Source organism: Anabrus simplex, chromosome 7 (genome assembly GCF_040414725.1).
Source record: "Anabrus simplex isolate iqAnaSimp1 chromosome 7, ASM4041472v1, whole genome shotgun sequence".
In the NCBI taxonomy this organism is placed as follows: Eukaryota; Metazoa; Arthropoda; class Insecta; order Orthoptera; family Tettigoniidae; genus Anabrus; species Anabrus simplex.
This window is the reverse complement of record NC_090271.1, coordinates 163,583,172-163,611,007: the sequence shown is the minus strand read 5'-3', so window position 1 is coordinate 163,611,007 and position 27,836 is coordinate 163,583,172. Positions and strand designations below refer to the sequence as shown.

At 40.3% G+C, this 27,836-nt stretch overlaps 1 protein-coding gene across 1 annotated transcript in view; it reads right to left on the bottom strand.

The window, feature by feature from the left end:
* LOC136877408 (DNA-directed RNA polymerase II subunit RPB2) overlaps positions 1-27,836 on the bottom strand; it is a 332,230-nt gene that overhangs the window by 7,212 nt on the left and 297,182 nt on the right. The window contains exons 16-17 of the mRNA XM_067151423.2: positions 13,023-13,145; positions 12,681-12,899 (exon numbers count right to left, since the gene is read on the bottom strand). Coding sequence (XP_067007524.1) covers positions 12,681-12,899; positions 13,023-13,145 — 342 coding nt within the window. The remainder of the gene's footprint in view (positions 1-12,680; positions 12,900-13,022; positions 13,146-27,836) is intronic.

Here is a 27,836-nt window from a genome sequence, read left to right as displayed (position 1 = left end):
GTACGGCAGGGAGTGAATGTTTGGTGTGGAATCTTGGGGGATCGCCTGACTGGACCTTATTTCTTTGAGGGTCAATGGACAGGACCACACTACCTGCACTTTCTGCGTCAGGAACTCCCACTGCTGCTGGAGGATGTGCCCTTGCATGATCCTTTGACGATGTGGTTGCAACAGAATGAAGCTTCACCACATTCAACTTTGCTTGTTCGTAATCATCTGAATGAGGAACTGCCAGGTAAATGGATAGGACGAGGAGGCCCTGTTTCTTGGCCCGCCACACAGCTGTGAGCTTATATCTGGGAGATAGTGGGTTCGAACCCCACTGTCGGCAGTCCTGAAGATGGTTTCCCATTTTCACACCAGGCAAATGCTGGGGCTGTACCTTAATTAAGGCCACGGCCAATTCCTGGATTTAATGCCATTAGACTTCTTCTTGTGGGGACATTTGAAGAATGTCGTTTACACTCAAGCACTGGAAAACCCCAACCAACTCCGGCAACTCATCACGGACGCCTGCCAAGCAATTACACCTGGAATGCTACAGCAAGCAAGACGATCTATTGGACACCGGGCCTGGATGTGCGTAAACCAAAACAGTCATCACATTGAACATTTGCTGCGATATTTCCGGTCTGTATGTGTCCGGCCTGCTAACTAATCAGCCCTTCTTAGGGCCATAAACACATTCATTCACACACAATTTGCATGAGTTGGCCATGCAGTTAGGGGCACACAGCTGTGAGCTTGCATCTGGGAGATAGTGGGTTCGAACCCCACTGTCGGCAGTCCTGAAGATGGTTTCCCATTTTCACACCAGGCAAATGCTGGGGCTATACCTTAATTAAGGTCACGGCCAATTCCTTCCCACTCCTAGGCCTTTCCTATCCCATCGTCGCCATAAGACCTATCTGTGTCAGTGTGACGTAAAGCAAATTGTAAAAAAAAAAAAAAGATTTGCATGAAAGCGGGTATTGAACTTGCATTGCGTGCAGTACGTATTAAGCAAATATTTCAAAAATTTGGAATCTTCGCCTTGGACTCGAACCTCCCACCTGACATGCAAGCCTGCTCCACCACGTCTTTACCAACTACACTACGTTTCCGTTCAGCACACTGGGCAGCTTATAGCAAGTATGAAGTTAACTGCGGTCACATTATCAATGTAGTGTTTCGCTGGCATGTCGGGTTCATATGAACTAGAAGGCACACGCATGTCTTCCAGTCTTTAATACGAGTATAACATTACGGTGCCCTGTCATGGTGAGGCGGTAAATACCAAGATATCCGGTTGTGTTGTCTGAGCATACTGACAGGGCAGATGTTTTCAAGATGGAATGAATATTTTGGGTTGCATAAAATTACATTGGAAGGGGCGGCTGAGTCACGCTGTATAAAATAGTAATATATTACTTACGAATACTTAACACATTGAAGACTGAGCAGGTAAAGTTAAATCTTACACTGTGCACTGAGCATTTTTGTGAGTTTTCACATTTTTATACAAAAACAATTGATAATCTTACAGTCACACACCTAGTTTGGATTCAGCAATGTTTGAGCTACACATGCATACCTTGTTTTTCAAAATTGGAGCAAGACCAATAACTTTTATAAATAAGAAACCTATTTTTCTACTTTCAATTTTTTAAAATTTTCAGAATGTATATTAAAAACATGACAAAGTTACATAGTCACAAACACCATGATGCATTATGAAACACAACATACATACTAATCATTGAGAAATGAAAAAATTATATTAACTGTGGAAATTGGCTCTAGTCGTTGGCGGCCGTGCGAAACCATGCAGTTATGAAGCTGCCTCAGTAGTACCAACTTAGTATCATAATAGTGTCCGGTTCCATAGCTAAATGGTTAGCGTGCTGGTATTTGGTCACAAGGGTCCCGGGTTCGATTCCCGGCAGGGTCAGAAATTTTAACCACCGTTGGTTAATTTCGCTGGCACGGGGGCTGGGTGTATGTCTCGTCTTCATCATCATTTCGTCCTCATCACGATGGGCAGGTTGCCTAGGGGTGTCAAATTGAAAGACCTGCACCTGGCGAGCCGAACATGTCCTCAGACACTCCCGGCAGTAAAAGCCATACGACATTTCATTTATATAATAGAATTAGGTTCCAATGATGTGCTGCTACCTGGTATATTTTTAATGAACTACAAGCACTGCAGAATGTGTTACAGAACATTAAAGCAGATATATAAGCACTAGAACTCAACGTCCTACGGCATACATTGTTCGTCCTCCACGGAACATTACAAATCACGTACGGCGCATATCGTTCGTCTTCAAAGTGTCCAGTCCACTGCTGCGATTATTAACGAGGAACAACAGACATAGCGATGTTACTAAACGTATCAAGCTGGATCTAGTGTATAGTATGACAGAGGACATCGAAGACATGACTACAGGGTTTGATTTGAGAGGCTGAGGAACTTAAGATGTCAAGATCAATGGGCATAAGAGATTCCTCTTCCTTTAAATAAGAAAAATGTGTGAGATATTAAAACACTATATGAACTAGAAGGCATACACATGTCTTCCATGTTTAATACGAGTATAACATTATGGCGTCCTATCATGGTGAGGCGGTAAATACCAAGATAGCCAGTTGTGTTGTTTGAGCATACCGGCAGGAGTGTTAAGTATTGCAATATAAATATGGAGAAGTACTTAACCTCAAATTTTTATTTTTATTATTTTTTGTTTTTGCTAGGGGCTTTACGTCGCACCGACACAGATAGGTCTTATGGCAACGATAGGATAGGAAAGGCCTAGGAGTTGGAAGGAAGCGGCGTGGCCTTAATTAAGGTACAGCCCCAGCATTTGCCTGGTGTGAAAATGGGAAACCACGGAAAACCATCTTCAGGGCTGCCGATAGTGGGATTTGAACCTACTATCTCCCGGATGCAAGCTCACAGCCGCGCGCCTCTACGCGCACGGCAACTCACCCGATATCTCAAATTTTAACTCCATGATATTACGTATTCTCAGAATAAAATTGGGGCCGGGCTGAGCAGCTCAGACAGGTGAGGCGCTGGCCTTTTGGCCCTAACATGGCAGGTTCGATCCTGGCTCAGTCCGGTGGTATTTGAAGGTGCTCACATACGTCAGCCTCATGTCAGTAGATTTACTAACATGTAAAAGAACTCCTGCGGGATAAAATTCTGGCACCTCGGTGTCTCCGAATACCGTAAAAGAGTAGTTAATGGGAGATAAACCCAGTATGTTGTTGTTGTTGTTATTATTATTATTATTATTATTATTATTATTATTATTATTATTAAAATGGGAACGATAGGAACATAATTTATAGTATAATAGCGAAATCAGACCTTTACCGATAGACCTAGGCATAATTGCCTTTTGCAATTGATAGCTAAAAGATATTACAATGAATTCAGTCAACTTATGTCATGATATTTTTGCTTCAGTATGTCATGAAGAATGTAGGATGCTGAATGGCTTATTTTGTCATCTATTCAATACATATAAATTTTACATTTAGGAATTTATTATTAATTCCGCTTGAGACATGTTTCGCCCTTCATTGAGGGCATCATCAGTCAAATTACCTCCTCAAGGCAAAAATCAGGTACCTGAGTAGTATTTAACATGCACAAATTAATACAAATTACAATGGGAAAATTAAGTACGAGAAACACTTGTACAATGGTGATGGTTAAACAACATCAAAGAAAGGACAATAAGTTCCACCTTTTCAATACTATATATTGTGTGAAAGTTTTACATTACAGTTAAAACATCACAACTTTTTTACATTCTGTACCGGTTTCGACAGATTCTCTGTCATCATCAGCCAAGGATAATTGTACAAAGACAAGTATAAATCATGACTCTTATGGTGTGATTACAATGGTGAATTAAAAACATACATTGTATGATTAAAATAGTATATACATATATAGATTGAAGGTCAGTAAAACGAGAATAGTCATATTTCCATAAGGTGTACACCTCAATATTTCTAATTAAAAGGATAGCTTGTTGAGAGAAATTCTGTTTTTGTAATATATAGTTATAGTGAAATTTGATTGTAGGCTTAAATCTGTAATATTTTAACTTTTTGACCAGTCGATTCGTTGAAGTCATGTAACCATGTATGACACATTAAAAAGGTAAACAAACATTTAGTCAAATGGTGTTCCACATAAAATATGTACAATAAAATTTGATTTGAGCTTCAACTTGGACTAAAGAAAGGAAGAATTATGTTAAAATGTTCAATGCAAGCAGAAATAGATGAGTTAATTTTTTTTTAATTCCATTCCAACTTAAAACTTAAAACAAGGTGAAATCCGGGCGCTAAAAGATCTAAGAGACAATTCTGATGTAATCGTTCTCCCCGCTGACAAGGGTAACGTGACGGTGGTGATGGATAAAGATGAATATGACAACAAGATCTTGTCCTTGTTAGCTGATCCTATATACAGGATTAACAGTCGTGATCCCACAACTCGCTACTCAAATATGACCGTCAAATTGGTCAAGCAATCTTCTATTCCAGAAGATACAGCAAAGAGTCTCCTTCCAGGGGATGCTATTCCTCCGAGACTGTATGGCCTTCCCAAAATACATAAGGAGGGTGTTCCTCTTAGGCCTATTGTCAGTATGATTGGTTCCCCGACATATGCCCTTTCGAAATATTTAGGTAGTCTTCTTCAACCACACCTGGGTAACACCCCTTCATATATTAAGGATTCCACACACTTCATTGAGAAGTTAAAAACTATATCACTTCAGCCAGGCAATATCTTGGTGAGTCTCAACGTGGTGTCTCTGTTTACGAGAGTATCTGTTGATGGTGTTATGTCTCTCATTAATGATATTTTTACTGAAGAGATCGCAAGGCTTTTCTATCACTGCATGACCTCCTCCTACTTTCTATGGAATGGGACATATTATGAACAGACAGATGGTGTGGCCATGGGAAGTCCTCTCTCTCCTGTTGTGGCCAATTTCTTCATGGAAAACTTCGAAGAGAAAGCTTTGTTGTCGGCACCTTGCAAACCAAAGATCTGGTGGCGATTTGTGGATGATACGTTCGTCGTATGGACAGAAGGTGAAGACAATCTTGGTCACTTTCTGGATCACCTTAATCGCCAGCACCCTTCCATTTGTTTCACCTTGGAAATGGAATCTGACGGCAAGATACCATTTTTAGATGTTCTTGTTACCAAGAAAGAGGATGGATCTTCAGGACACAGCGTGTATCGTAAGCCTACACACACCAATAGATATCTCCACGCAGATTCTCACCATCACCCTGCCCAGAAACATGGTATCCTTACAACTCTGACTACCAGGGCCAGGAGGATTTGTGAAGCATCACAGCTACAAGAGGAAATTAACACCTTGAGAACCACCTTTGAGAGCAACGGTTACAGCAGAGCTTTGATCTCAAGGGTTCTGAAATTGGCACAAAATCGGACGTCTGTTAAGAAAAAAGATGTAAAAGGAACTGCTTACCTACCTTACATACATAACACGACGGATCGTATAGCTAAAATCTTACGTAGGTACCATGTACGAACTGTTTTTGGAACATCAATTAAGATTAGGCAACTCCTGCGACCAACTAAGGATAGTTTGAATAAATTACAACAACCTGGTATCTACAGAGTTCCCTGTACTTGTGGCAAGGTTTATATTGGGCAGACTTCGAGAACGGTGTGTACTCGTATCAAAGAACATACCAGATGTATCAGACTCAACCAACCTGATAAATCAGCTGTTGCTGATCATGCCTTAACACCTGGTCATGATGTCTTGTTCCAAGAAGTGCATGTTCTTGCCCGTATAAAGCAATATCGCACAAGAATTATCAGGGAGGCGGTTGAAATACGTAAACACCCAGATAATTTCAACCGCGATACAGGTTACAACCTCAGTGAACCATGGCTACCTATAATTAGAACCATTAGAGAGTAATGCTTTGCTGTTACTATTCATTGTCTCTAGCACTGGGCTAAAATGGCGTCCCCTTTACATCTTTGGGCACCATTTGAATCTTCCTTGTTGCTTTCTCCTAGCAACCATCATTACGTTGTTTCTTTCCTCTTTTGTCTCCTGATGAAGAAAGGCAAGGTTCCTTTTGAAACGTTGAGTGTGTTTATAACTATTTACACAGCATAAGCCCAAAAATATAACTCATGAATAGTTACATGGGCCGTGAAAGTCTAAATGATAATATTAATCTTAAAATTATGTTTCAACCAACAAATGCCATAGGGTATATGCTCAAGAAGATGAGAATGGAGAGATCGTCATTGCATGGGCTGAAACTCAGGAGCTTTCCCTTATTCATGACAGTAAGCTTCCCTCCTCCTTCAACAGTGGAAGATGGCACCGAGGGTATAACCCAGATCTTCTCTTTGTGAGCAACTGCTTTGTGCAGCAATGTTCTAAAGAAATGGGTTCACCAATCCCAAGAACACAACACTGGCCACTAATATGTCACCTCTCTTCACCCATAAGACTACACGAAGTTCGGTTCAGACGGAGATATAACTTTCGAAAGGCTGACTGGAAAAGGTTTTCCAGTATGTTGGATGAGAGGATAAAAACTGTCTCTCCTATACCCCAAGATTATGACAAATTCATAGATATCGTGAAGTTCTGTTCACGGGCATCAATTCCCAGAGTCTGCAGGACACGCTACCTTCAAGGTATAACTCGTGAAACAACTGCTCTGCTGCATGATTACTACAGGCTTCACGAAGAAGACCCATTTAGTGAGCAAACGATTCAAGCAGCACAAAGTGTTCTTTCCTCTATCTCCCAGGCAAAGAAGGAGACATGGATGAAGTTGATGTCTGAAGTCGATATGGGTAGGAGCAGTCAAGAAGCTTGGAGACTTTTAAAACACTTGAGCAATGATCGTACGCAAGGTAACACACATGTCAATGTGAGTGCAGATCAAATAGCACACCAACTTTTGCTTAATGGAAAACCAAAGCTTTCCATGAAAGTAGGGAAGAATCCTATAGTCAGACAATCAGACGAGAGCAATGAGTTATCTAAGCATTTCACACTAACTGAACTGGAATTAGCTCTCAGTAAGTGTAAGATTGGGAAGTCAGCAGGACTTGATGACCTTCGAATGGAACAAATTAAGAACTTTGGTCCTACTGCGAAGTGCTGGTTGCTAGAACTCATGAATAACTGCATTCAGTCTTCCATGATACCTAAAATATGGAGGAAGGCTAGGGTCATAGCCATTTTAAAACCAGGCAAAGATAAAAATGACCCTAGGAGCTACAGGCCAATCTCCTTATTATGCCATCTTTTTAAGATTCTGGAGAGACTAATCCTCAATAGGTTGACTGATAAAATCGAGCCACTTCTGATTCCACAGCAAGCTGGATTCAGGAGAGGGAAAAGCTGCACATCGCAGGTGTTGAAATTAAGTCAACACATAGAAGATGGCTTTGAAAGCTGGAAAATCACAGGAGCTGCATTTATAGATCTCTCGGCAGCATATGATACTGTTAACCACCAAATTCTCCTTGGAAAGGTATACAGCATGACAAAGGACTTCCATCTGACCAGTGCCATTAGAAACCTACTTCAAAATCGAAGTTTCTTCATTGAGTTCCAGGGAAAAAGAAGCAGGTGGAGGATACAGAAGAACGGACTACCTCAGGGAAGCGTGTTGGCACCAATGCTTTTCAATATTTACACAAATGATCAGCCTCTTCCTGCCGGGACGAATAGTTTCATCTATGCTGATGATTGTGTCATCACATCTCAGGGGGATAACTTCGAGGCGATTGAACAAACATTGTCCACAGCTCTAGACACTCTTGCTGGCTATTACATGAAGAATCAACTAACACCAAACCCAACTAAGACGCAAACCTGTGTTTTCCATCTAAACAACAGAGAAGCTTCCCGAACTCTGAAGGTCACTTGGCAAGGCATAGCATTACAACACAATCCTACCCCGAAGTACCTCGGAGTCACTCTGGATCGTGCCTTAACCTACAGAAAACATTGTTTGAACATCAAGCATAAAGTGGCTGCTAGAAACAATATTGTGCAGAAGCTAACTGGAACATCTTGGGGAGCACAACCAGACATAGTGAGGACATCTGCCCTTTCGCTCTGCTATTCCGCAGCTGAATACGCATGCCCGGTGTGGTACAAATCTTGCCATACCAAAGCAGTTGATGTAGCACTCAACGAAACCTGCCGCATTATTACTGGATGTTTGAGACCTACACCTTTGGAAAAAGTGTATTGCCTTGCAGGGATAGCACCTCCCGATATTCGCCGTGAAGTGGCAGCCAAGAAAGAAAAGAGAAAGGTGTTGACATCGGAAGCCCACCCTTTGTTTGGATATGAGCCACCACGCCAGCGGCTTAAGTCTAGGAAAAGCTTCTTGAGAGTAACCGAAACACTTGCAGGAACAGCGCAGCAAGCAAGAATTCAAGAATGGCACGTCAGGAGTCAACATACGAGGATCAGTCAATGGATGACACCAAAAGAGGAACTCCCTCCTGGCCATGTCACAGATTGGGTGAATTGGAGAGCACTGAACAGACTGCGCTCTGGTGTTACGTGGTGCAGGGTAAACCAGAAGAAATGGGGTTTCGAAGTGGACAGTACCTTGTGTGTATGTGGAGAAGAGCAGACCACAGCCCATTTGCTGCAATGCAGTTGATGCCCATTCAGCTGCACAACAGAAGACCTGGTTAAAGCGAAGCCAAATGCACTTGATGTTGCAAGGTTTTGGGCTCACATAGTTTAATGTGGCTCTTCGCCATTGGAGTATTTATATTATGTTTTATGTTTTTCCTTATCTTTAATTTTAAACTTATGTATGCTTCTGACACGATATAAATATAAATAAAATTTTGACTGACAGAAACTAAAATTACCTAATTCTGTCATTGACATTCCAACTATATAGATTTACTGTTTAAATATCAGGAAAACAAAGGTACGCTGTTCCAGTGCTTGTATAGTTAGGATATTGGATAGTTTGGATATATCAAATTTTTACGCGTTGATATTGCATTTATTTTAAGTGCGGTGGTTAGGAAGCTATAGTGTAGCTATTCATTGGAACGAACTTCACATACTGTACATCTGTATGTGCTGCTTTCTGACATTATTATAAGAAAGGACCTAACAATGCATTGTAATGAAGTACTACTGGGCAACCATCCTCTCTGTTTTATATTACTGAAAGGGAGCCAGATAAAAACCAAATTTTAAAAGCAAATTATGCATGTGAAATATGAGAATCTGTTGAAGTATTTCACTGTTCAGTGACACATTTAGGTTAGTGGAAAAGAGGAACATAATGGTGTATCCAAATATTCAATCTATTTGTACTTTTCCAATCATAACATTACCAAAGTTTTGTCCCATGGTGATTTCAAGCTGATCACTAACTTCCATTGTCTTGAGGTGTAACAACTGGTGAGCCTGACACCACACTGGGGCAAAATGCTGGTAATTTCATGAATGAAAAAGCCTAAGGAACTGGAATTCATCATCATCATTTCCCTTATCAAGCTTCTGCTGGATCTGGGTATTTATGACACTTCTCCATCTTTCTCTTTCCTTCCACCATTCCTCTTCCACGATCTTGTCCCAGTCTAAATTTAATCTTCTTATGCCACTCTTCACTGATCCAATCCACCTTGTTTTAGGTCTTCCTCTTGCTCTCTTGCCCTCGCACTTTGCCTCCAGCATCTGTCTTGGAGTACTATTCTCCTCCATCCTCTTTACATGTCCAAACCACCTTAGTTTATTCTTTTCAATTCTCTCATTTAGCTTTCCTATCCCAACTTTCTTCCTAACATCTTCATTTCTCACTCTATCATACTTCTTAGGAATTTCATCTCACTGACTTGAATTCTACTCTCTTGCCTGCTAGTCAAAGTCAAAGTCTCAGCTGCATAAGTCAGTATGGATACATAGTACATTTTGTACATTCTCTCTTTACTTTTCCTTGATACTTCTTTGCTCCAACAAGTTTACTTACACTTTGGTAGAATGCATTACTCTGCTGTACCCTCCTGCTAATCTCCATGTCCACCCTAGCATTTTGCATTAATTCACTTCCTAGGTATTTAAAGCTGTCCACAATTTTCAGACTCTGACTTCCAATTTTCACAGTGCCCATTCCTTGCCTTTCTCCTCTTGACATCACCATAGTCTTGCTTTTATCTGTACTGATTTTCATGCCATACTTCTCAATTTTTTCGTTCAGTACATCTACGGTAGTTGTTGCACTTCTTTGGTGTTCTCTCCTCAGATCACATCATCATCTGCAAATAGCAGTATCTTCATCTCTTTTATCTCCATAGGTTTCTTTTATTTCCTTTACAATTTCATCCATGACCATAATAAACAAAAGAGGTAACAGCACACTCCCCTGTCTTAGTCCAGTCTTATTCCTAAACCATTCTGTCTTTCCAAATGGGATCAGTACCCTGCTAACACAGTTATTGTACAATGCTTGCAGTGCTAATAATAATTTTGTGTGGCTATTTCTAGCTGGATGCAGCCCTTGTAAGGCAGACGCTCCGATGAGAGTGGGCGGCATCTGCCATGTGTAGGTAACTGTGTGTTATTGTGGTGGAGGATAGTGTTATGTGTGGTGTCTGAGTTGCAGGGATGTTGGGGACAGAACAGACACCCAGTCCCCGAGGCAAGGGAATTAAAAAATCTCCGACCCGGACGGGAATTGAACCCGGGACCCCTGTGACCAAAAGCTAGCATGCTAACCATTTAGCCATGGAGCCGGACACTTGCAGTGCTGGAATTATTGTATACTATTTGCAATTGGTGAAATGATTAAGGTTCCTTTCTGGAAACTTATTTTTTTATATAATAGTGTTTGTTTTTAAGTGTTCATTACCAAATTTAAATATTTCATATACACACTACTGCCATAAGTTCTGTCAGTAAAATCTAAACGTGCTATAGTATGGTAACTGTGAATGAAGAAGCATGATAGTGCTGTATGTTGTCGTGCACAAGGTCACCTTCACGACTCTGCCAGTAACTGGCTTGCAGTGAGCCAACAGCAGGCAGCAGTGAAAGATGGAGCGGGGAGTGTATGAGAATCATATCACTGTATTGGCGTTATTCATTGCGGAAAGCTAGCTAAGGAAATTTTTTCTATGCTGAAACGTCTCGGCATCAATGAACGATTTGGGTTTCGGATAATAACACGGTTTAAACAAACGGGTGAAACTGTTGATCGCGTCAGATCGGGCCTAGGTGTGTACGCAGAAAAGAAGTTGTGAATGCTGTTTGTGCGAGGATTCAATGCAATCCTTTGCGTAAACAAACAATTTTGTCTTGTGAAATGAATATATCTCCATGAACTATGTCATGCATTCTGAAGGATGATTTACATGTTGGTGCATATAAAAGATACACACGGCATTTACTAACTGAAAAATTAAAGGAGATACGGCAGTTTCAATCTCAGGCTTCGTTAATAACGTATGGGGAGAGCCAGTATCGTGACATCTTATTCACAGATGAAAAATATATTCACTGTGGAAGAGTCATTTAACAAGCAAAATAATCGTTTGTATGCACGGTCCTCCAAGGAAGCAAGAGAGAAAGTTTCATGTGTGCAGTGCGGACATCACCCTGCTTTTGCCATGGTATGGTGGACTGTTCCCTGGTGGGGAGGATCGGAGGTGCATTTTTGCGAAGGTGGAGTAAAGACTTCTGCACCTGTCCACTAGACAATGTTGGAAAAGATGATAACACGTATCAATTTGAAACTATTTGAAGGGAAATCATGGACTTTTCAGCAGGATAGCACTCCTGCACACAAGGCAAAAATGACGCTCAGTGTTTGGCAACAAATGTCCCATGATTTATCACTGCTGCTGACTGGTCTAGTAGAAGTTCGGACCTCAATCGATTGGATTATTCTCTGTGGCAGAAGCTTGAGGCAATAGGATGTAAAAAACGGCACTGCAATATTACTCATTCAGAACAAATATTTCAGGTTCCCTATGGGAATCAATATCTTTATCATATTGAGATTTAAAAAAAAATCAATCATGTCAGCTGTAAAAAAATTCCTCTGGACATGATTTGTGCAGCTATTGATGAGTAGCCGCTGTGTTGCTGCACACTGTAATCATTTTGAATAAGAGTATGTTCATTCTGTGTAGCATTTTTTGTGTTTTTTCAAAATATATGTATATAATGGGTTTGCAGAGATTTATTTAGTAGTTATATGCATTGAAAGTACTGAGAGAACTTACGGCAGTATTGTGTATAATTAAAACACAGTGTTCCAACACTGTAGTGAGATGTGTTTCTTTTTTTTTTTTGCTAGGGGCTTTACGTCGCACCGACACAGATAGGTCTTATGGTGACGATTGGATAGGAAAGGCCTAGGAGTTGGAAGGAAGTGGCCGTGGCCTTAATTAAGGTACAGCCCCAGCATTTGCCTGGTGTGAAAATGGGAAACCACGGAAAACCATCTTCAGGGTGTTTCTTTTTTTGTTGTTGTTCCATGCAACTAATAAATTCCTAAAATGAAAGTTTCAAACCTATAAAATACTAATTTATTTACTTAAAAGAACCTAAATCTAAAATTTAGAACCTAAAAATTCAAAGCTTACTAATGAAGGATATAAGAAGTAAACTTACCTCCTGTCGATATTGAATTCCACACGTTCCTTTCTGCCCGTGCCTCGATGCAAACTTGTCTCCAATCTGCGGAATTCTTACTGAGCGCACGCGTATTTTACAAAATTTATAACCTTCTGAATTCAAGGTCAGCATCACTTGGTCAACAATACCAGTCTCACTGTTACGGAGGAACGTGCTGGCATCTCGCTTACTGAAGCGTTTTGTTGTGCCTTCCAACTGAAATTTGAAAAAAAATTGTTTTTATATTCAATTCCAGGAAAAGTTTCACAGCATCTGAATGAAAGATATTGATCATGACTGATAGATATCAACAGTACAGTTGATGTCAATGGGACTTACTTCATCTTCTGTTTCAGGTAGCATGATTGTTTTTCCTATTACCACATCATCACCAGACACTCGAATTCCGGGAGAGATAATACCATCCTCGTCCAATTTATCGTAAAGCGCATTCCGCATGCCCTGAAAACAAATATATACATAAATATTTGTTGTTTTAACTAGTAAATATAATAGTTGAATAATAGAGAGAATGGAGAAAAAGAAATCAGTCAGTTGAACACAACTTATAATATGAAAGGTAAGACATAATAGCTACAACAAAAACATACTTAAACATTATCCAAATGCAAACTTCATTCTATAAGAAGCTAGTTTTGATTATTCCATTGCATCCAAACATATGTTTATACTGTAGTAACAGTTTCCATATCTCCACCCATGTTGAAGTCAGATTTAATTAGATTTGTGCACTGTGGTAATAAAAGTGAGCAATAATAACTTATCCCTGATTGCCCTCTCTGTCAAATTTCATCTCTCCGGCCAATCTCTTGCATGTCCAAGGCTGCAACCAAGAAACACGACTTGTTTCAGAACCAGTACTTCTAACAGATTAGGTAGTGTATTCTCCTTTAAGGGTTTTAAGGGTTCCAGAGAGAGAGAATGATCTTTCCACAAATGTGACAGCTATGCCATAACACTTTTGGCTATAGAAATACCAACAGGTACCTGTACTGACTATGACTGATCCAAGATATAATATTTTGGAGTCCATTTGAATAACTTTAAATGTGGATGTACCGAGCGAGTGACTGCATGGTTTGGGTCACAATGAATGAATTAATTAATGAAGCCCCCATCTAGTGGCGAGGACAGGAATTCTGCCAGCTGCTGAAGCCTGTTGCACTCATCTGGCGCAATGATTACGACTGACAGATGAAATGAAATTGGACAATGTTGCTGGAATGAAAGATGACAGGAAAAACGAGAGTACCTGGAAAAAGAACATGTCCCGCCTCCACTTTGTTCAGCACAAATCTCCCATGGAGTCACCAATATTTGAATCACGGAAGCCAGTGGTGAAAGGCCGGCATGCTATTGCCTGTGCAATGGAAGCTTCATGTAAGCCCAATGATAATTATAAATTTACTCAAGGACCACAAAATTTGAAATTTCAAAAAAGGTGGATTTCTGAGTTCCCATGGCTAGTATATTCCGAAGTCAAGGACCCCTGTTGCAAATTTTGCTTTGTATTTGCTAGAGATTCCAAAATAGATAAAGGTAGACATGAAAAATAGGTGCCTTTTTTATTTCTCCATTTATTCATTGAAAAGACACAATATGAAAGTAGTAAATATCACAAGAATCGCTGCATATCTGCCAAACAATTTCTATCTGTGTTTGAAAATAATACTCATGCCTAGAGTTGTGTAATATCAAAGTGCGAGATATATACATAAAAATGCAGTAAATATCAGTGAAATACGTAATATTAATAAAGTATGCAATAGTATTAATGCACTAAATTTAGAAAAATGTTTGGATATTCCTTTTATTATGACTTATGGTTATGATATAAGACAATAAAATTGTTTTAAATACCTCCATATTTTAAGAAAAAGTCATCATTGTTGCTTTAGATAACTTATATAGTCTAGTGTTTTTTAATTTTTTTACAGTATTAAAAGATATACTATAATCAAATTAAAGGCATAATCAAAATACTTCAAATATTTTAAAAGAATGTTATGTACTGTAAGTTGCAGAGTGTCCGACTCGCTGGCTGAACAGTCAGCGTACTGGCCTTCAGTTCAGAGGGTCCCGGGTTCGATTCCCGGCTGGGTCGGCGATTTTAACCTTAATTGGTTAATTCCAAAGGCACGAGGGCTGGGTGTATGTGTTGTCTTCATCATCATTTCATCCTCATCATGACGTGCAGGTCGCCTACAGGCGTCAAATAGAAAGACCTGCACCTGGCGAGCCGAACCCGTTCTGGGATATCCTGGCACTAAAAGCCATACGACATTTCATTTCATTAGTTGCAGAGTATACACAATGTATTGCTCTAGCTAATTTCCTGTTGCCCTCATGCACTGAAAATGAAACAAAAAAATGGCTATAAACATGAATAAAGTCAGTCTTTAAACCCCTATTAAGTGACACAGTTAGTATGGTAACTTTTTATCATGATGTGCAATGTGTCACCAAGTACTCTGCTATGTTTTCCATTGTGATGTTCTGTCACTGATCTGATAAAATTCTCTTGTTGGCTGAGAAGAACTGTTCAACATCACAGGAAGTCACATATTTTAAATTATAAAACTAGCTGAGTAAATTATCTTCTGAGTTCGTGTCTATTTCTCCAAGTCATGATACTGCTAAGCTTCAATTTACCATTCTCCACAACTGTCATGGATTCTTGAAGTGGAAGACCAATGGTCTCCAGTTTTGAACTGTTCTCTGCAATCCAAGTAAAATTACTCTGAAAGTATGAAAATCACTGACTACACTCTGTTTACTGAATGCACTCTGAGAATTGCTTACTGATGCTACTGACCTGGGAAGAAAGGATCTACAATTGACTTAAGAGCTTCAAAATGTTCATCGTAGAAACTAACAGCTTAATCCAAGTGCCCCATCCCATCCTGTTAAGATAGGCTCAGGTAGCAGGGCCATGGGTGGTAGATGTCCTTTATAATATTGAACTCTTATTGGGGTTTTCACAAATACTTTTATTGTTGACGCTATTATGTACGTCCGTAAAATTAATTCTCACTTCTTCAGTGACATGTTGTACGAGTAATGCATGTGTTAAACATGTGAAATGAACAGTGTTAGGATTATAAGCTTGCAGTGATTTAGAGGTTTTCAACATACAGGCCATAGGATCTGAATATAAAACAAGTATTTCATCTGATTACATGCGTGCATTCAGGCCACAAAACTTTCAACCCATCATTAACAAATCGTCCAATTTTTACACGGTTCGTTTGTTCTAGGATTTTTGAACAGATTATTTGTGACTTAAAGGGGACTTCTGGATACAGTATCCAAACAATAAGGTTGGCAATGTAACATCCCAAGGCGTCTATCATTTCATATTCTGCAATCCAGATATAGGAGTTCTGAATATCAGTCCGAATATATGCCAGTATATCCTTGTAACACTTGTCCTGCTAATTCTTTCAAAACGTAGAGTCATCCGGAATTGAACAACTAGAAATTGGGAATGAACAATATTCTGGTACTTGAAGTTTGTTCCTCGGAATGTTTGCAGGTACCATTGCCCAGCACGTATCTTTAAAAACCTCACTTTTTGAACCTAACTGTCCATTTGAGTTAAGAGTAATTGCTTACAAGATACATGATGTTTATTGCTTGGGTGCAACGCACTACATAAATGTTGATCGAGTTGTGAATTCATGGAACACCCTATAGTTTTGTTAAACCCTTGGCACATTACAACATTCCCGTCCGTTATAAAACATTCCTCAGTTCTCAACCACGACCTTCATTTTTGACACAAGACTAAATGTAATTTTAGCCATTAAATGGTCAGTTGAGGTATGAGGATGCATTCGGCGGTTGCAGAACAAAATAGGCTTCAGCCTATAAGTGGCCACAGCTGGTCAATGGTCCGACAATCTGCCCTCCGACTGACCAACCGCACAGAGGACAGGTCGCCATGGCACTACACCTCTGCATTCGGGAGATGGAGAGGGGCTTGTTCCTGCTCTCGGCTGTCCTTGGTTTTCCATTCTCCTGCAATAAGGCAAATGCCGGGACAGTTCCTAGTATAGGCCATGGCTGCCAACCCCTCACCTTCACCATACATCTCCACTGCCATCATAAATCTCCTGGTTTGAGTGATGGCATCACCATCTAAGAGGCCCATCTCCCTCTTCAAGGGAAGAATGAAAACAATTTAGTTGTAGTTAGGATGCAGCTTAGGAAGTCCATGTGCTATTTCCATCTCATTGTCTTGTCTCTGCCTCATTCTTTGCTTTGTCTTATGCCATGAGATTTCCTAGAAAAATACTTTTGTACCCCAGCCCCTCACTAATAGCCTGAGTTCAATTTGTAACATGCTTAAATGATCAATGCAATGCACCTGGCCATCCTAGATTCTGAGAAAAGATTGGTGTATGGAGTTAAGGCAGACAGACATATTGTATTTCCTGGACAAAGGATTAAAAATCCCAATTTTCAAAGAACTATTCTCTTAAGCCAAGTTTAACAACTGAAATATATTCTATATGAGAAGAAATTTGTTAATTATTTTACTATAGTCTGGAATCTTCACCAGGAATAACTAATAAAAGAAATAGATGGTGTGCAGAGGAAAACAACAAGATTTGTAACAGGAGATTTCAGGAGAAAGAGTAGTGTATCAGAAATGTTAAGAGAAACTTGGGTAGGAAGCTTTAAGTAACAGAAGGGAGAAAACTAGACTTACAGGATTATATAGGTACATAGTAGGAATGACAGTTTCCTGAGTCACAAGAATATCTTACAAATATTTTTTTACTACCCAGAAAATGTGTCAAGCTCACTGATGTGGGAATACTGACATGCAATCAAGTCTTCTTTGAACAACAGCCTGGTGAAGTAGCAACTTCTGTGAAGCTTGAAGGAAAACTTTGAATGTGGAGAAGATTGTGGATAAATACATCAGTAAACTTGCCAAGTGACTTTATTTCTGCATTGAATGAGTGTAAAGATATTTTTCTAGAATTGTACAACATAATAAAAGTGGTAGCAACATTTCCTGTAATATCACAACAGCTAGGAGGTCTTTTTCCACTCCCTGTCATGTAAAGAACTATCTCAGAAACACTCCTTGTAGAACACGCTTCAAGGTTTGGTGTTGTTCTCAGTACACAGAGAAGTACAGTACATATGAGTTCTCAAGAAGTGTTCAACGTATTTGCGAGGAAAAACAGGAAACTTAATTTTCTTTTGTGATCACTTAACATACAGCAAGATGTTTTATATATCTAATTTTCTTATACCATTAAAAACAACCTATAACCTGTTTTCCTGTCAATGACCGGGTCAGCGATGGAATGGATGAAGCCCCCATCTTGCGGTGAGGTTAGGAATTGTACCGGCTGCCAAAGCCTGTCGCACTCCTCTGGGACAATGATTAATAACTGACAGATGAAATGAAATGATAGTGGAGAGTGTTGCTGGAATGAAAGATGACAGGGAAATCTGGAGTACCCAGAGAAAAACTTGTCCCGCCTACACTTTGTCCAGCACAAATCTCACATGGAGTGACCAGGATTTGAACCACGGAACCCAGTGGTGAGAGGCCGATGTGCTGCTGTCTGAGCCACGGAGGCTACACTCTCTTATACCATTCTGTAACTTAATTCTTGTCACTACTCAGAAAATGTGTCAAGCTCACTGATGTGGGAATATTGATATGCAGTCAAGTCCTCTTTGAACAATGGCCTGGTGAAGTAGAAACTCCTGTGAAGCTTAAAGGGAGGTTAACAGTTAATTTTTTGGAGGTGGACGTTAACAATCCATCAATGTGCATATGTTATTAGCAATAATATATATTACTTCAGGTACTGGGGTGAAACCGACCAATTTTTAAGTTGAAATAGCTCTAGAGGTATGGTAGGCTATGTTTTCATTCATTTTTAAAATACTAGAGGGTGTTCCTCAGGGACCTAACATATATGTAAATTAACAAATAGAATATTTTATGCTCAGAACATTGTATTTTCATTTAAAAAACAGCCACTATACAAACAATTATCTTACATCACGAAGAATTTTCACTCAATTTTTGAAATGTCAATATCTGGGAAAATGTAGCGTCCACGACCGATGCCCTTAGGCTTCACTTTTGTTACAATTTACGTGAGGGGAGTCTTGTCTACATCAGGAACATCTGGAAATACAAAATGAACCTGCTTGGATCCTCTTTTCCTTAAATAGCTGACTTCAGCGTCACTTTCAGCCATCTGAATTATTTGACCTATAAAATGTCTGTTCCTGCTACCAGTCGGAAATGATACCAATACAAATTCACCACTCTTGTAAGAACTACAGTTTTCACCTTCTTCAGTAGTTCCACCATAATCTATGACACTAGACCTTACCGGTTTCATCCTCGACAAATAGCTCTGAATCAGAATGCAACTGGTTCTCGTTTGATGATCTTGAATGCGTATCATCACCCGACTCTACGAGATCACGAACTACTATTCCCTTGCCAGCTGCAACATTGAGACGTTTTTGCCTTGGGCGTTTCTCGGTACTTCCAGTGGTTTCCTTCCTTAATTCCTTTAAGTGGTCCACCAATGTGTCACTCCACCGTCTTTCCAATCCTTCATTTTCCCTCGGAGATTTTGGAAGTTTTTTAAGGACAGCTTCTCGATTTAGAGGAACAATGCCACATGCTGCGAATCCTGCCACAACGTTGGATGTTAGGTGAACACCCACTTCCTCGAAGGTCTTCTTCAGCATCTTAGGAAACTCACACTTAGGCAAGACTCCTCTATTTTTCATTTTCCATTCTTCTAAGCACTTTCTCCAAGCTCCTTTTAGTGGGTGGAAGAAGGCTACATCAAGTGGTTGGCAAATGTGGGTGGTATTTGGTGGAAGTAAAATGAAGTCAATTTCGTTCTCTTCACACAACTGAATAACATGGAGAGAAAGATGACTTGAGAGGTTGTCTCCAATCAGTACTTTTCTACCGTTCAGCTTATGAGCAAACGGGAGCAGAATTTTCTCAAACCAGTCTTCAAATATCTCAAGGTCAAACCAACCGCTTGTGTTCCTGTTATACCCACTGCCAGGAATGCCATTTTCAATCCATGTTGGGTAGAGATACTTTGCTTTATATACCACATATGGTGGCAAAACAACACCTTCAGCTGTAGCTGCAATCATGACACTAACACTTGTCTTGGACGAATCCATGATTTTCTCTGCATGCTTTACTCCTCTTTTAACCAGTGCTTTACTTTGGCCTGGGTCATCTGTAAAGTTGGTCTCATCAAAGTTTATTATGTTACTAGGAGGCATATCTGCAACGTATACCTCCAGATTATCAAAATAATCATGAATAACTTCCTCACTAATTCCAGCACGACTCCTCTTGATATTTTGCACTAATCTTTCAGTAAGCTCCTGGTTTCTTTTTATAAAGCCTAAGAACCAGTTTCTTCCTGGTTTATTGTTCTTAAAACGTTTCTCAACTCGCCCAGAACGATTCAAATACCCCTGTACAACATTTCTCACATCATGTCGTTTCAAAGGAAAACCCCACTCTCCACACTTGATCAATCCATGTACTAAACATTCTTCGTCTTTTGAATTTAGAACAGGCTGCCCACCATAACTGTTTTTACGTTTGCCCTTCACCCACTCATTTAGCGTTGTATAAGGCACACCGTAACACTCGGATGCTTTACGAATGTTCAACTTTCCTTTCTTCACTTCCCGAACGGCATTTTCCAGATATACTGCACTGTAGTTCCTTTTCCCCTCCCTGCCCATCTTCTTTACGTACGTTCGCGGCATGATCGACTTCACCCTGCAAAATACAATAATTCAATTAATAGATCAGTACTCGTCCTCACGACAAACTTTAGCCTTTGCAAATACATAAATCGGATGACAATGCATTCACTTACCAACTAACAGTCCGAAAACGGCTGAATTATATGCCTATAACGTGGTATTGTGACACTTTTTGTCTGACTTCATTCACAGCACAGGTCACCAAAATGCATGTGTTTATTTCCCACAGTGCCACTGAACGGTTATCCACAGAGAACATTCCACAGATAGAAAATACTCTGCAACTCATTGGCTTTCAAAGAGAATATATATCATAAAGTTTCCTGATTTGCCACCAGGTAGCAGTAGCAAAAATCATAACGATATATTGGCGATCAACTTCACCCCACCTGATCGACTTCACCCCTTCTGACGGTACAGGCAGGCTAAAGACAAGATGGATATCTCAAATAAAAGATAATCTGAAAGGAAGAAACTTTAAATGGTGTAAAGATGAAGAGGAAGAAATGTATCTGTGCAGAAGGAAATAGAGCGCTTTTACGCCACACCTTGGCATTGTTGGATGCGCTTGAGAATGGTTGGCTATTGAGAGAGCTCTTGCATTATTGTAGTGATAAAGTAGTGAAAACCTATTGAAATAGCTAAATTTTTGTGTATATCTGATTCATTTAGTGCTGTTTGTATAGTGGTGTTTAGTGCTTCTTGGTAGAAATTGGGAGTAGTGATATTTATTTAAATTTTGTAACAAGTAATTCAGTTGGTCTTCAGTAAATTACGTTTTCTAGGTTAAGTAGGCTAGCTAGGTGTACCTTGTTTCGAATTTAGGTTTAGGAAATACTTTAGGTAATAATATTAACTTTAAAAATATTTGTAAATATCTGTAGGTTCGTTGGTTATACTTACAAAGGCAGATTATCATAAGGAATAGTACCGTAACTTCTGCAGCAACTTCTCCGGTATTTCGTATAGATATCCGTTCAAACTATCGCGAAGGTAATAATTTACTACATTAAAAAACACGATACGCCTGTAAACTTTCATTTAAAAAGAAGTTAAAGAGATGACACGGTATAGTTAACAGTCGTTGTATTGTTATTGATTATTGTCGCTCCTCATATTGAAATATTGCATTGTTGGCTACAGTCGTGAACAAAGGGTGTAGTGTAGTCAAGTAAATATAAATAAAAATCAGCTGACCTTGTATTCCATTCATTTGTACTTCTGAGTAGGTAGTTAAAGTATCCGTAATTTATATTTCGCTCCCTCGATCTTTCAGTATTTATGAGCGGTTAGCTAATAATAATAAAGTTCATATATCCCAGTAATTGCAGTTCAAGTCCCTGGAGTAGTAGTAGTTTTGATAAAAATATTTGAGAAATTACTGTAGACAACCTCGTATTTTTCAGCAGGCCTAATTAAGGACACTTTTATTCTCTGTCCCGTGGAGTAGGGAAAATAATAGTAATCCACCAGCTGTAATAATCACATAACCATATTTCAGTAGAATTGTAGTGAAGATAAGGTATAATATATTAGATAGTATCTTGCCAGTTATATTCGTGTTTTTCTTCGTGTACGGAAATCCTTTCGATACTTAAGCATTTAACCAAATGCAGTGTAGTGTAGTGTAGATACATTGTAGTATAGATACAGTACATTTAGATGGTGCCGTATCCTGCCTGCTATATTCGTGTGTTATTTTTCGTGTGTATCTATTAGACCGTAATACTAATAATAATTTGTCTAAGCATTTAGCTTCGTTGGTAATCTTTGAGTACAGTAGTTCTTGCAAATTTAATTTCTGTTGTGCTTAGTTTAGTGACATACAGTTCGGTACCAGTATCGTAATTAGGATACGTCTGAAAGTAGTTTAAAATTACTGTAGTGTACTGTACAGTAGTATACGATATTAGAATTTAGTGTGATTATTTTATTATTGTAAAATATTTGTGTAGTACTGGTGTAGTAGAGGTATCCGTAGAAACTCTTACTAAAATACTGTTGTTGTAATTAGCATAGGCTTAATTGCAGTTTGGAATTGTGTAGTTCTTGTGTAGGCTATTACTTTCAATATTCAGTAATTAACAGCAGTTTTATATTGTCAGGGGTTGTAGGATTTTAAAAAAATATAGAGCACGACTAAGTAATATTGTAGTGTAGTCGTATATTAATTACCTTATTGCTGTGTACTATCCCAAACAATATATCCCTCCGTTCATTTATTTTTTGCAAATAAGTTATTTTATTTTTAATTTCATTTTTCCCCCGTAAAGAATGGCTAAAGAGAGCAAGTGTACTTACTGTGGGTGTAGCGAGGCATTGAGGGGTATTAGGGAGGAGTTGGAAAGTTTGAGGGAGATAATTAGGATTCTCACAGAAGACAGGAAGGAAGATAGGACTCCCTCAAACAATGTACAGGTTACAGTAGGTGTACAAGAGGGAGGGGAAGGAAAGGGAGGAGTTGTAGAAGACAGGTGGTCTAATGTTCTAAGGGGAAGGAGATTGCAGACTAAGGGCTCTATTTAGGATCAGAATTCAGGACAGGTGTCTGTGCGAAATCGGTACGAGTCACTCCAGGTAGAACAACAGAGGGAAGATGAGGGACAGGGAACTGTTGGTGAGATGTGTGGAAGTAGGAGGAAGGGAAAAGGTAGGAAAGGAAAACGTAGAGTAGAGGATAGGAAAAGACAGGTGGAACAGGGTCATGGGAAGGAGAAAAGGGAGGAGGAAGTAGCTTCTGCAGCTATCAGGAAAGATAGGGCTGACCAGGTGGGTAGGGGATCAAATGAGGTGGGTAGGGTTGAGGCTCTGGTCATGGGGGATTCCATCGTTAGACATGTGGGGAAAGTGTGTGGAGGAAAGGGTACCAGGGTAGAGTGTTATCCAGGAATTAGGTTGAGGCAGATGTTGAGGAAAGTAGAAGAGAGGGAGGGGGGGGAGGGGAAGGAGAAGGTGGTAGTGTTTCACGTTGGTACCAACAACGTAAGGCAAGCTGATATAAGTACCAACATAGTTGGAGATGTGTGGGATCTGGTAAATGCAGCACGGGTGAAGTTTAAGAAAGCGGAGATTGTTATTAGTGGAATACTGTGTAGAAGGGATACTGACTGGAGGGTGATTGGGGATTTAAATGAGAATATGGAGTGGGTATGTGGGAAACTGGGAGTGAAATTTCTAGATCCTAATGGGTGGGTAGGAGATAGGGATCTGCGCTCAGATGGCCTTCATTTAAACCGCAGTGGTACGTATAAGTTAGGAAATTTGTTTGGAAGGGTAATAGGGAGGTACATTCAGGGAAACAGGATGGCCTAGGGAGCGGTGATAAGGGAACAGGGAACTGGAAATCAAGTAGGGATGACATAAAATTGTTAGTGTTGAACTGTAGAAGTATTGTAAATAAAGGAATAGAATTAAGTAATTTAATAGATATATATTTACCAGATATTGTAATAGGAGTTGAATCATGGCTGAGAAATGATATAATGGATGCAGAAATTTTCTCACGGCACTGGAGTGTGTATCGCAGAGATAGGATAGGAATGGTGGGAGGGGGAGTGTTCATTCTGGTGAAAGAAGAATTTGTAAGCTACGAAAAAGTTAAAGATGAGACACATGAAATTCTAGGTGTAAGGCTCATTTCTAAAGATAATAGGCAACTTGATATATTTGGAGTGTACTGATCGGGAAAGGGTAGCACTGACGCGGATTCGGAATTATTTGATAGGATAGTCAGCTATGTGGGGAACGACATGGAAAGAAATGTGATTGTAGCGGGAGATCTGAATTTGCCAGATGTCAATTGGGAAGGAAATGCGAACGACAGGAAGCATGACCAAAAAATGGCAAATAAGTTAATATGGGAAGGACAGCTGATTCAGAAAGTGATGGAACCAACCAGAGGGAAAAATATCCTGGATGTGGTGCTGATAAAACCAGATGAGCTCTATAGGGAAACTGAAGTAATAGATGGTATTAGTGATCATGAAGCTGTTTTTGTGGTAGTTAAAAATAAATGTGATAGAAAGGAAGGTCTTAAAAGTAGGACTGTTAGGCAGTACCATATGGCTGATAAAGCAGGCATGAGGCAGTTTCTAAAAAGTAATTATGATCGGTGGAAAACGGTAAATAAAAATGTAAACAGACTCTGGGATGGGTTTAAAGAAATTGTTGACGAATGCGAAAACAGGTTTGTACCATTAAGGGTGGTAAGGAATGGTAAAGATCCACCTTATTATAATAGAGAAATAAAGAGACTAAGAAGGAGGTGCAGACTGGAAAGAAATAGAGTTAGAAATGGCTGTGGAAGTAAGGAGAAATTGAAGGAACTTACTAGAAAATTGAATCTAGCAAAGAAGGCAGCTAAGGATAACATGATGGCAAGCATAATTGGCAGTCATACGAATTTTAGTGAAAAATGGAAGGGTATGTATAGGTATTTTAAGGCAGAAACAGGTTCCAAGAAGGACATTCCAGGAATAATTATGAACAAGGGGAGTGTGTATGTGAGGATCTTCAAAAGGCAGAAGTATTCAGTCAGCAGTATGTAAAGATTGTTGATTACAAGGAAAATGTCGAGATAGAGGAGGAGACTAAGGCCAAAGAAGTAATAAAATTTACATATGATAACAATGACATTTACAATAAGATACAAAAGTTGAAAACTAGAAAAGCGGCTGGAATTGATCAGATTTCTGGGGATATACTAAAGACAATGCGTTGGGATATAGTACCATATCTGAAGTACTTATTTGATTATTGTTTGGTCGGAGGAGTTATACCAGATGAATGGAGAGTTGCTATAGTAGCCCCTGTGTATAAAGGAAAGGGTGATAGACATAAAGCTGAAAATTACAGGCCAGTAAGTTTGACATGCATTGTATGTAAGCTTTGGGAAGGCATTCTTTCTGATTATATTAGACATGTTTGCGAAATTAATAACTAGTTCGATAGAAGGCAATTCGGTTTTAGGAAAGGTTATTCCACTGAAGCTCAACTTGTAGGATTCCAGCAAGATATAGCAGATATCTTGGATTCTGGAGGTCAAATGGACTGTATCGCGATTGACCTGTCTAAAGCATTTCATAGGGTGGATCATGGGAGACTACTGGCAAAAATGAGTGCAATTGGACTAGACAAAAGAGTGACTGAATGGGTTGCTATATTTCTAGAAAATAGATCTCAGAGAATTAGGGTAGGTGAAGCTTTATCTGACCCTGTAATAATTAAGAGGGGAATTCCTCAAGGCAGTATTATCGGACCTTTATGTTTTCTTATATACACTGACTGACAGAGCAAATGCAACACAAAGAAGGAGTGGTTCAAAAGGGATGAAAGTTGGGGAAAAAACAGAGATGGCACGGACGAATAATTGATGTTTATTTCAAACCGATATGCAGGTTACACAATGCGCATGGCATCGACTCAGTAGGATGTAGGACCACCGCGAGCGGCGATGCACGCAGAAACATGTCGAGGTACAGAGTCAATAAGAGTGCGGATGGTGTCCTGAGGGATGGTTCTCCATTCTCTGTCAACCATTTTTTGCCACAGTTGGTCGTCCGTACGAGGCTGCTGGCAGAGTTTGCAAACGGCGTCCAATGAGATCCCACACGTGTTCGATTGGTGAGAGATTAGGAGAGTACGCTGGCCACGGAAGCATCTGTACATCTCGTAGAGCCTGTTGGGAGATGCGAGCAGTGTGTGGGCGGGCATTATCCTGCTGAAACAGAGCATTGGGCAGCCCCTGAAGGTACGGGAGTGCCACCGGCCGCAGCACATGCTGCACGTAGCGGTGGGCATTTAACGTGCCTTGAATATGCACTAGAGGTGACGTGGAATCATACGCAATAGCGCCCCAAACCATGATGCCGCGTTGTCTAGCGGTAGGGCGCTCCACAGTTACTGCCGTATTTGACCTTTCTCCACGCCGACGCCACACTCGTCTGCGGTGACTATCACTGACAGAACAGAAGCGTGACTCATCGGAGAACACGACGTTCCGCCATTCCCTCATCCAAGTCGCTCTAGCCCGGCACCATGCCAGGCGTGCACGTCTATGCTGTGGAGTCAATGGTAGTCTTCTGAGCGGACGCCGGGAGTGCAGGCCTCCTTCAACCAATCGACGGGAAATTGTTCTGGTCAATATTGGAACAGCCAGGGTGTCTTGCACATGCTGAAGAATGGCGGTTGACGTGGTGTGCGGGGCTGCCACCGCTTGGCGGCGGATGCGCCGATCCTCGCGTGCTGACGTCACTCGGGCTGCGCCTGGACCCCTCGCACGTGCCACATGTCCCTGCGCCAACCATCTTCGCCACAGGCGCTGCACCGTGGACACATCCCTATGGGTATCGGCTGCGATTTGACGAAGCGACCAACCTGCCCTTCTCAGCCCGATCACCATACCCCTCGTAAAGTCGTCTGTCTGCTGGAAATGCCTTCGTTGACGGCGGCCTGGCATTCTTAGCTATACACGTGTCCTGTGGCACACGACAACACATTCTACAATAACTGTCGGCTGAGAAATCATGGTACGAAGTGGGCCATTCGCCAACGCCGTGTCCCATTTATCGTTCGCTACGTGCGCAGCACAGCGGCGCATTTCACATCATGAGCATACCTCAGTGACGTCAGTCTACCCTGCAATTGGCATAAAGTTCTGACCACTCCTTCTTGGTGTTGCATTTGCTCTGTCAGTCAGTGTATATAAATGATATGAGTAAAGGAGTGGAATCGGAGGTAAGGCTTTTTGCGGATGATGTTATTCTCTATAGAGTGATAAATAAGTTACAAGATTGTGAGCAACTGCAGCGTGACCTCGAAAATGTTGTGAGATGGACAGCAGGCAATGGTTTGATGATAAACGGGGTTAAAAGTCAGGTTATGAGTTTCACAAATAGGAAAAGTCCTCTCAGTTTTAATTACTGCATTGGTGAGGTGAAAGTTCCTTTTCGGGATCATTGTAAGTATCTAGGTGTTAATATAAGGAAAGATCTTCATTGGGGTATTCACATAAATGGGATTGTAAATAAAGGGTACAGATCTCTGCACATGGTTATGAGGGTGTTTAGGGGTTGTAGTAAGGATGTAAAGGAGAGGGCATATAAGTCTCTGGTAAGACCCCAACTAGAGTATGGTTCCAGTGTATGGGACCCTCACCAGGATTACCTGATTCAAGAACTGGAAAAAATCCAAAGAAAAGCAGCTCGATTTGTTCTGGGTGATTTCCGACAAAAGAGTAGCGTTACAAAAATGTTGCAAAGTTTGGGTTGGGAAGAATTGAGAGAAAGAAGAAGAGCTGCTCGACTAAGTGGTATGTTCCGAGCTGTCAGCGGA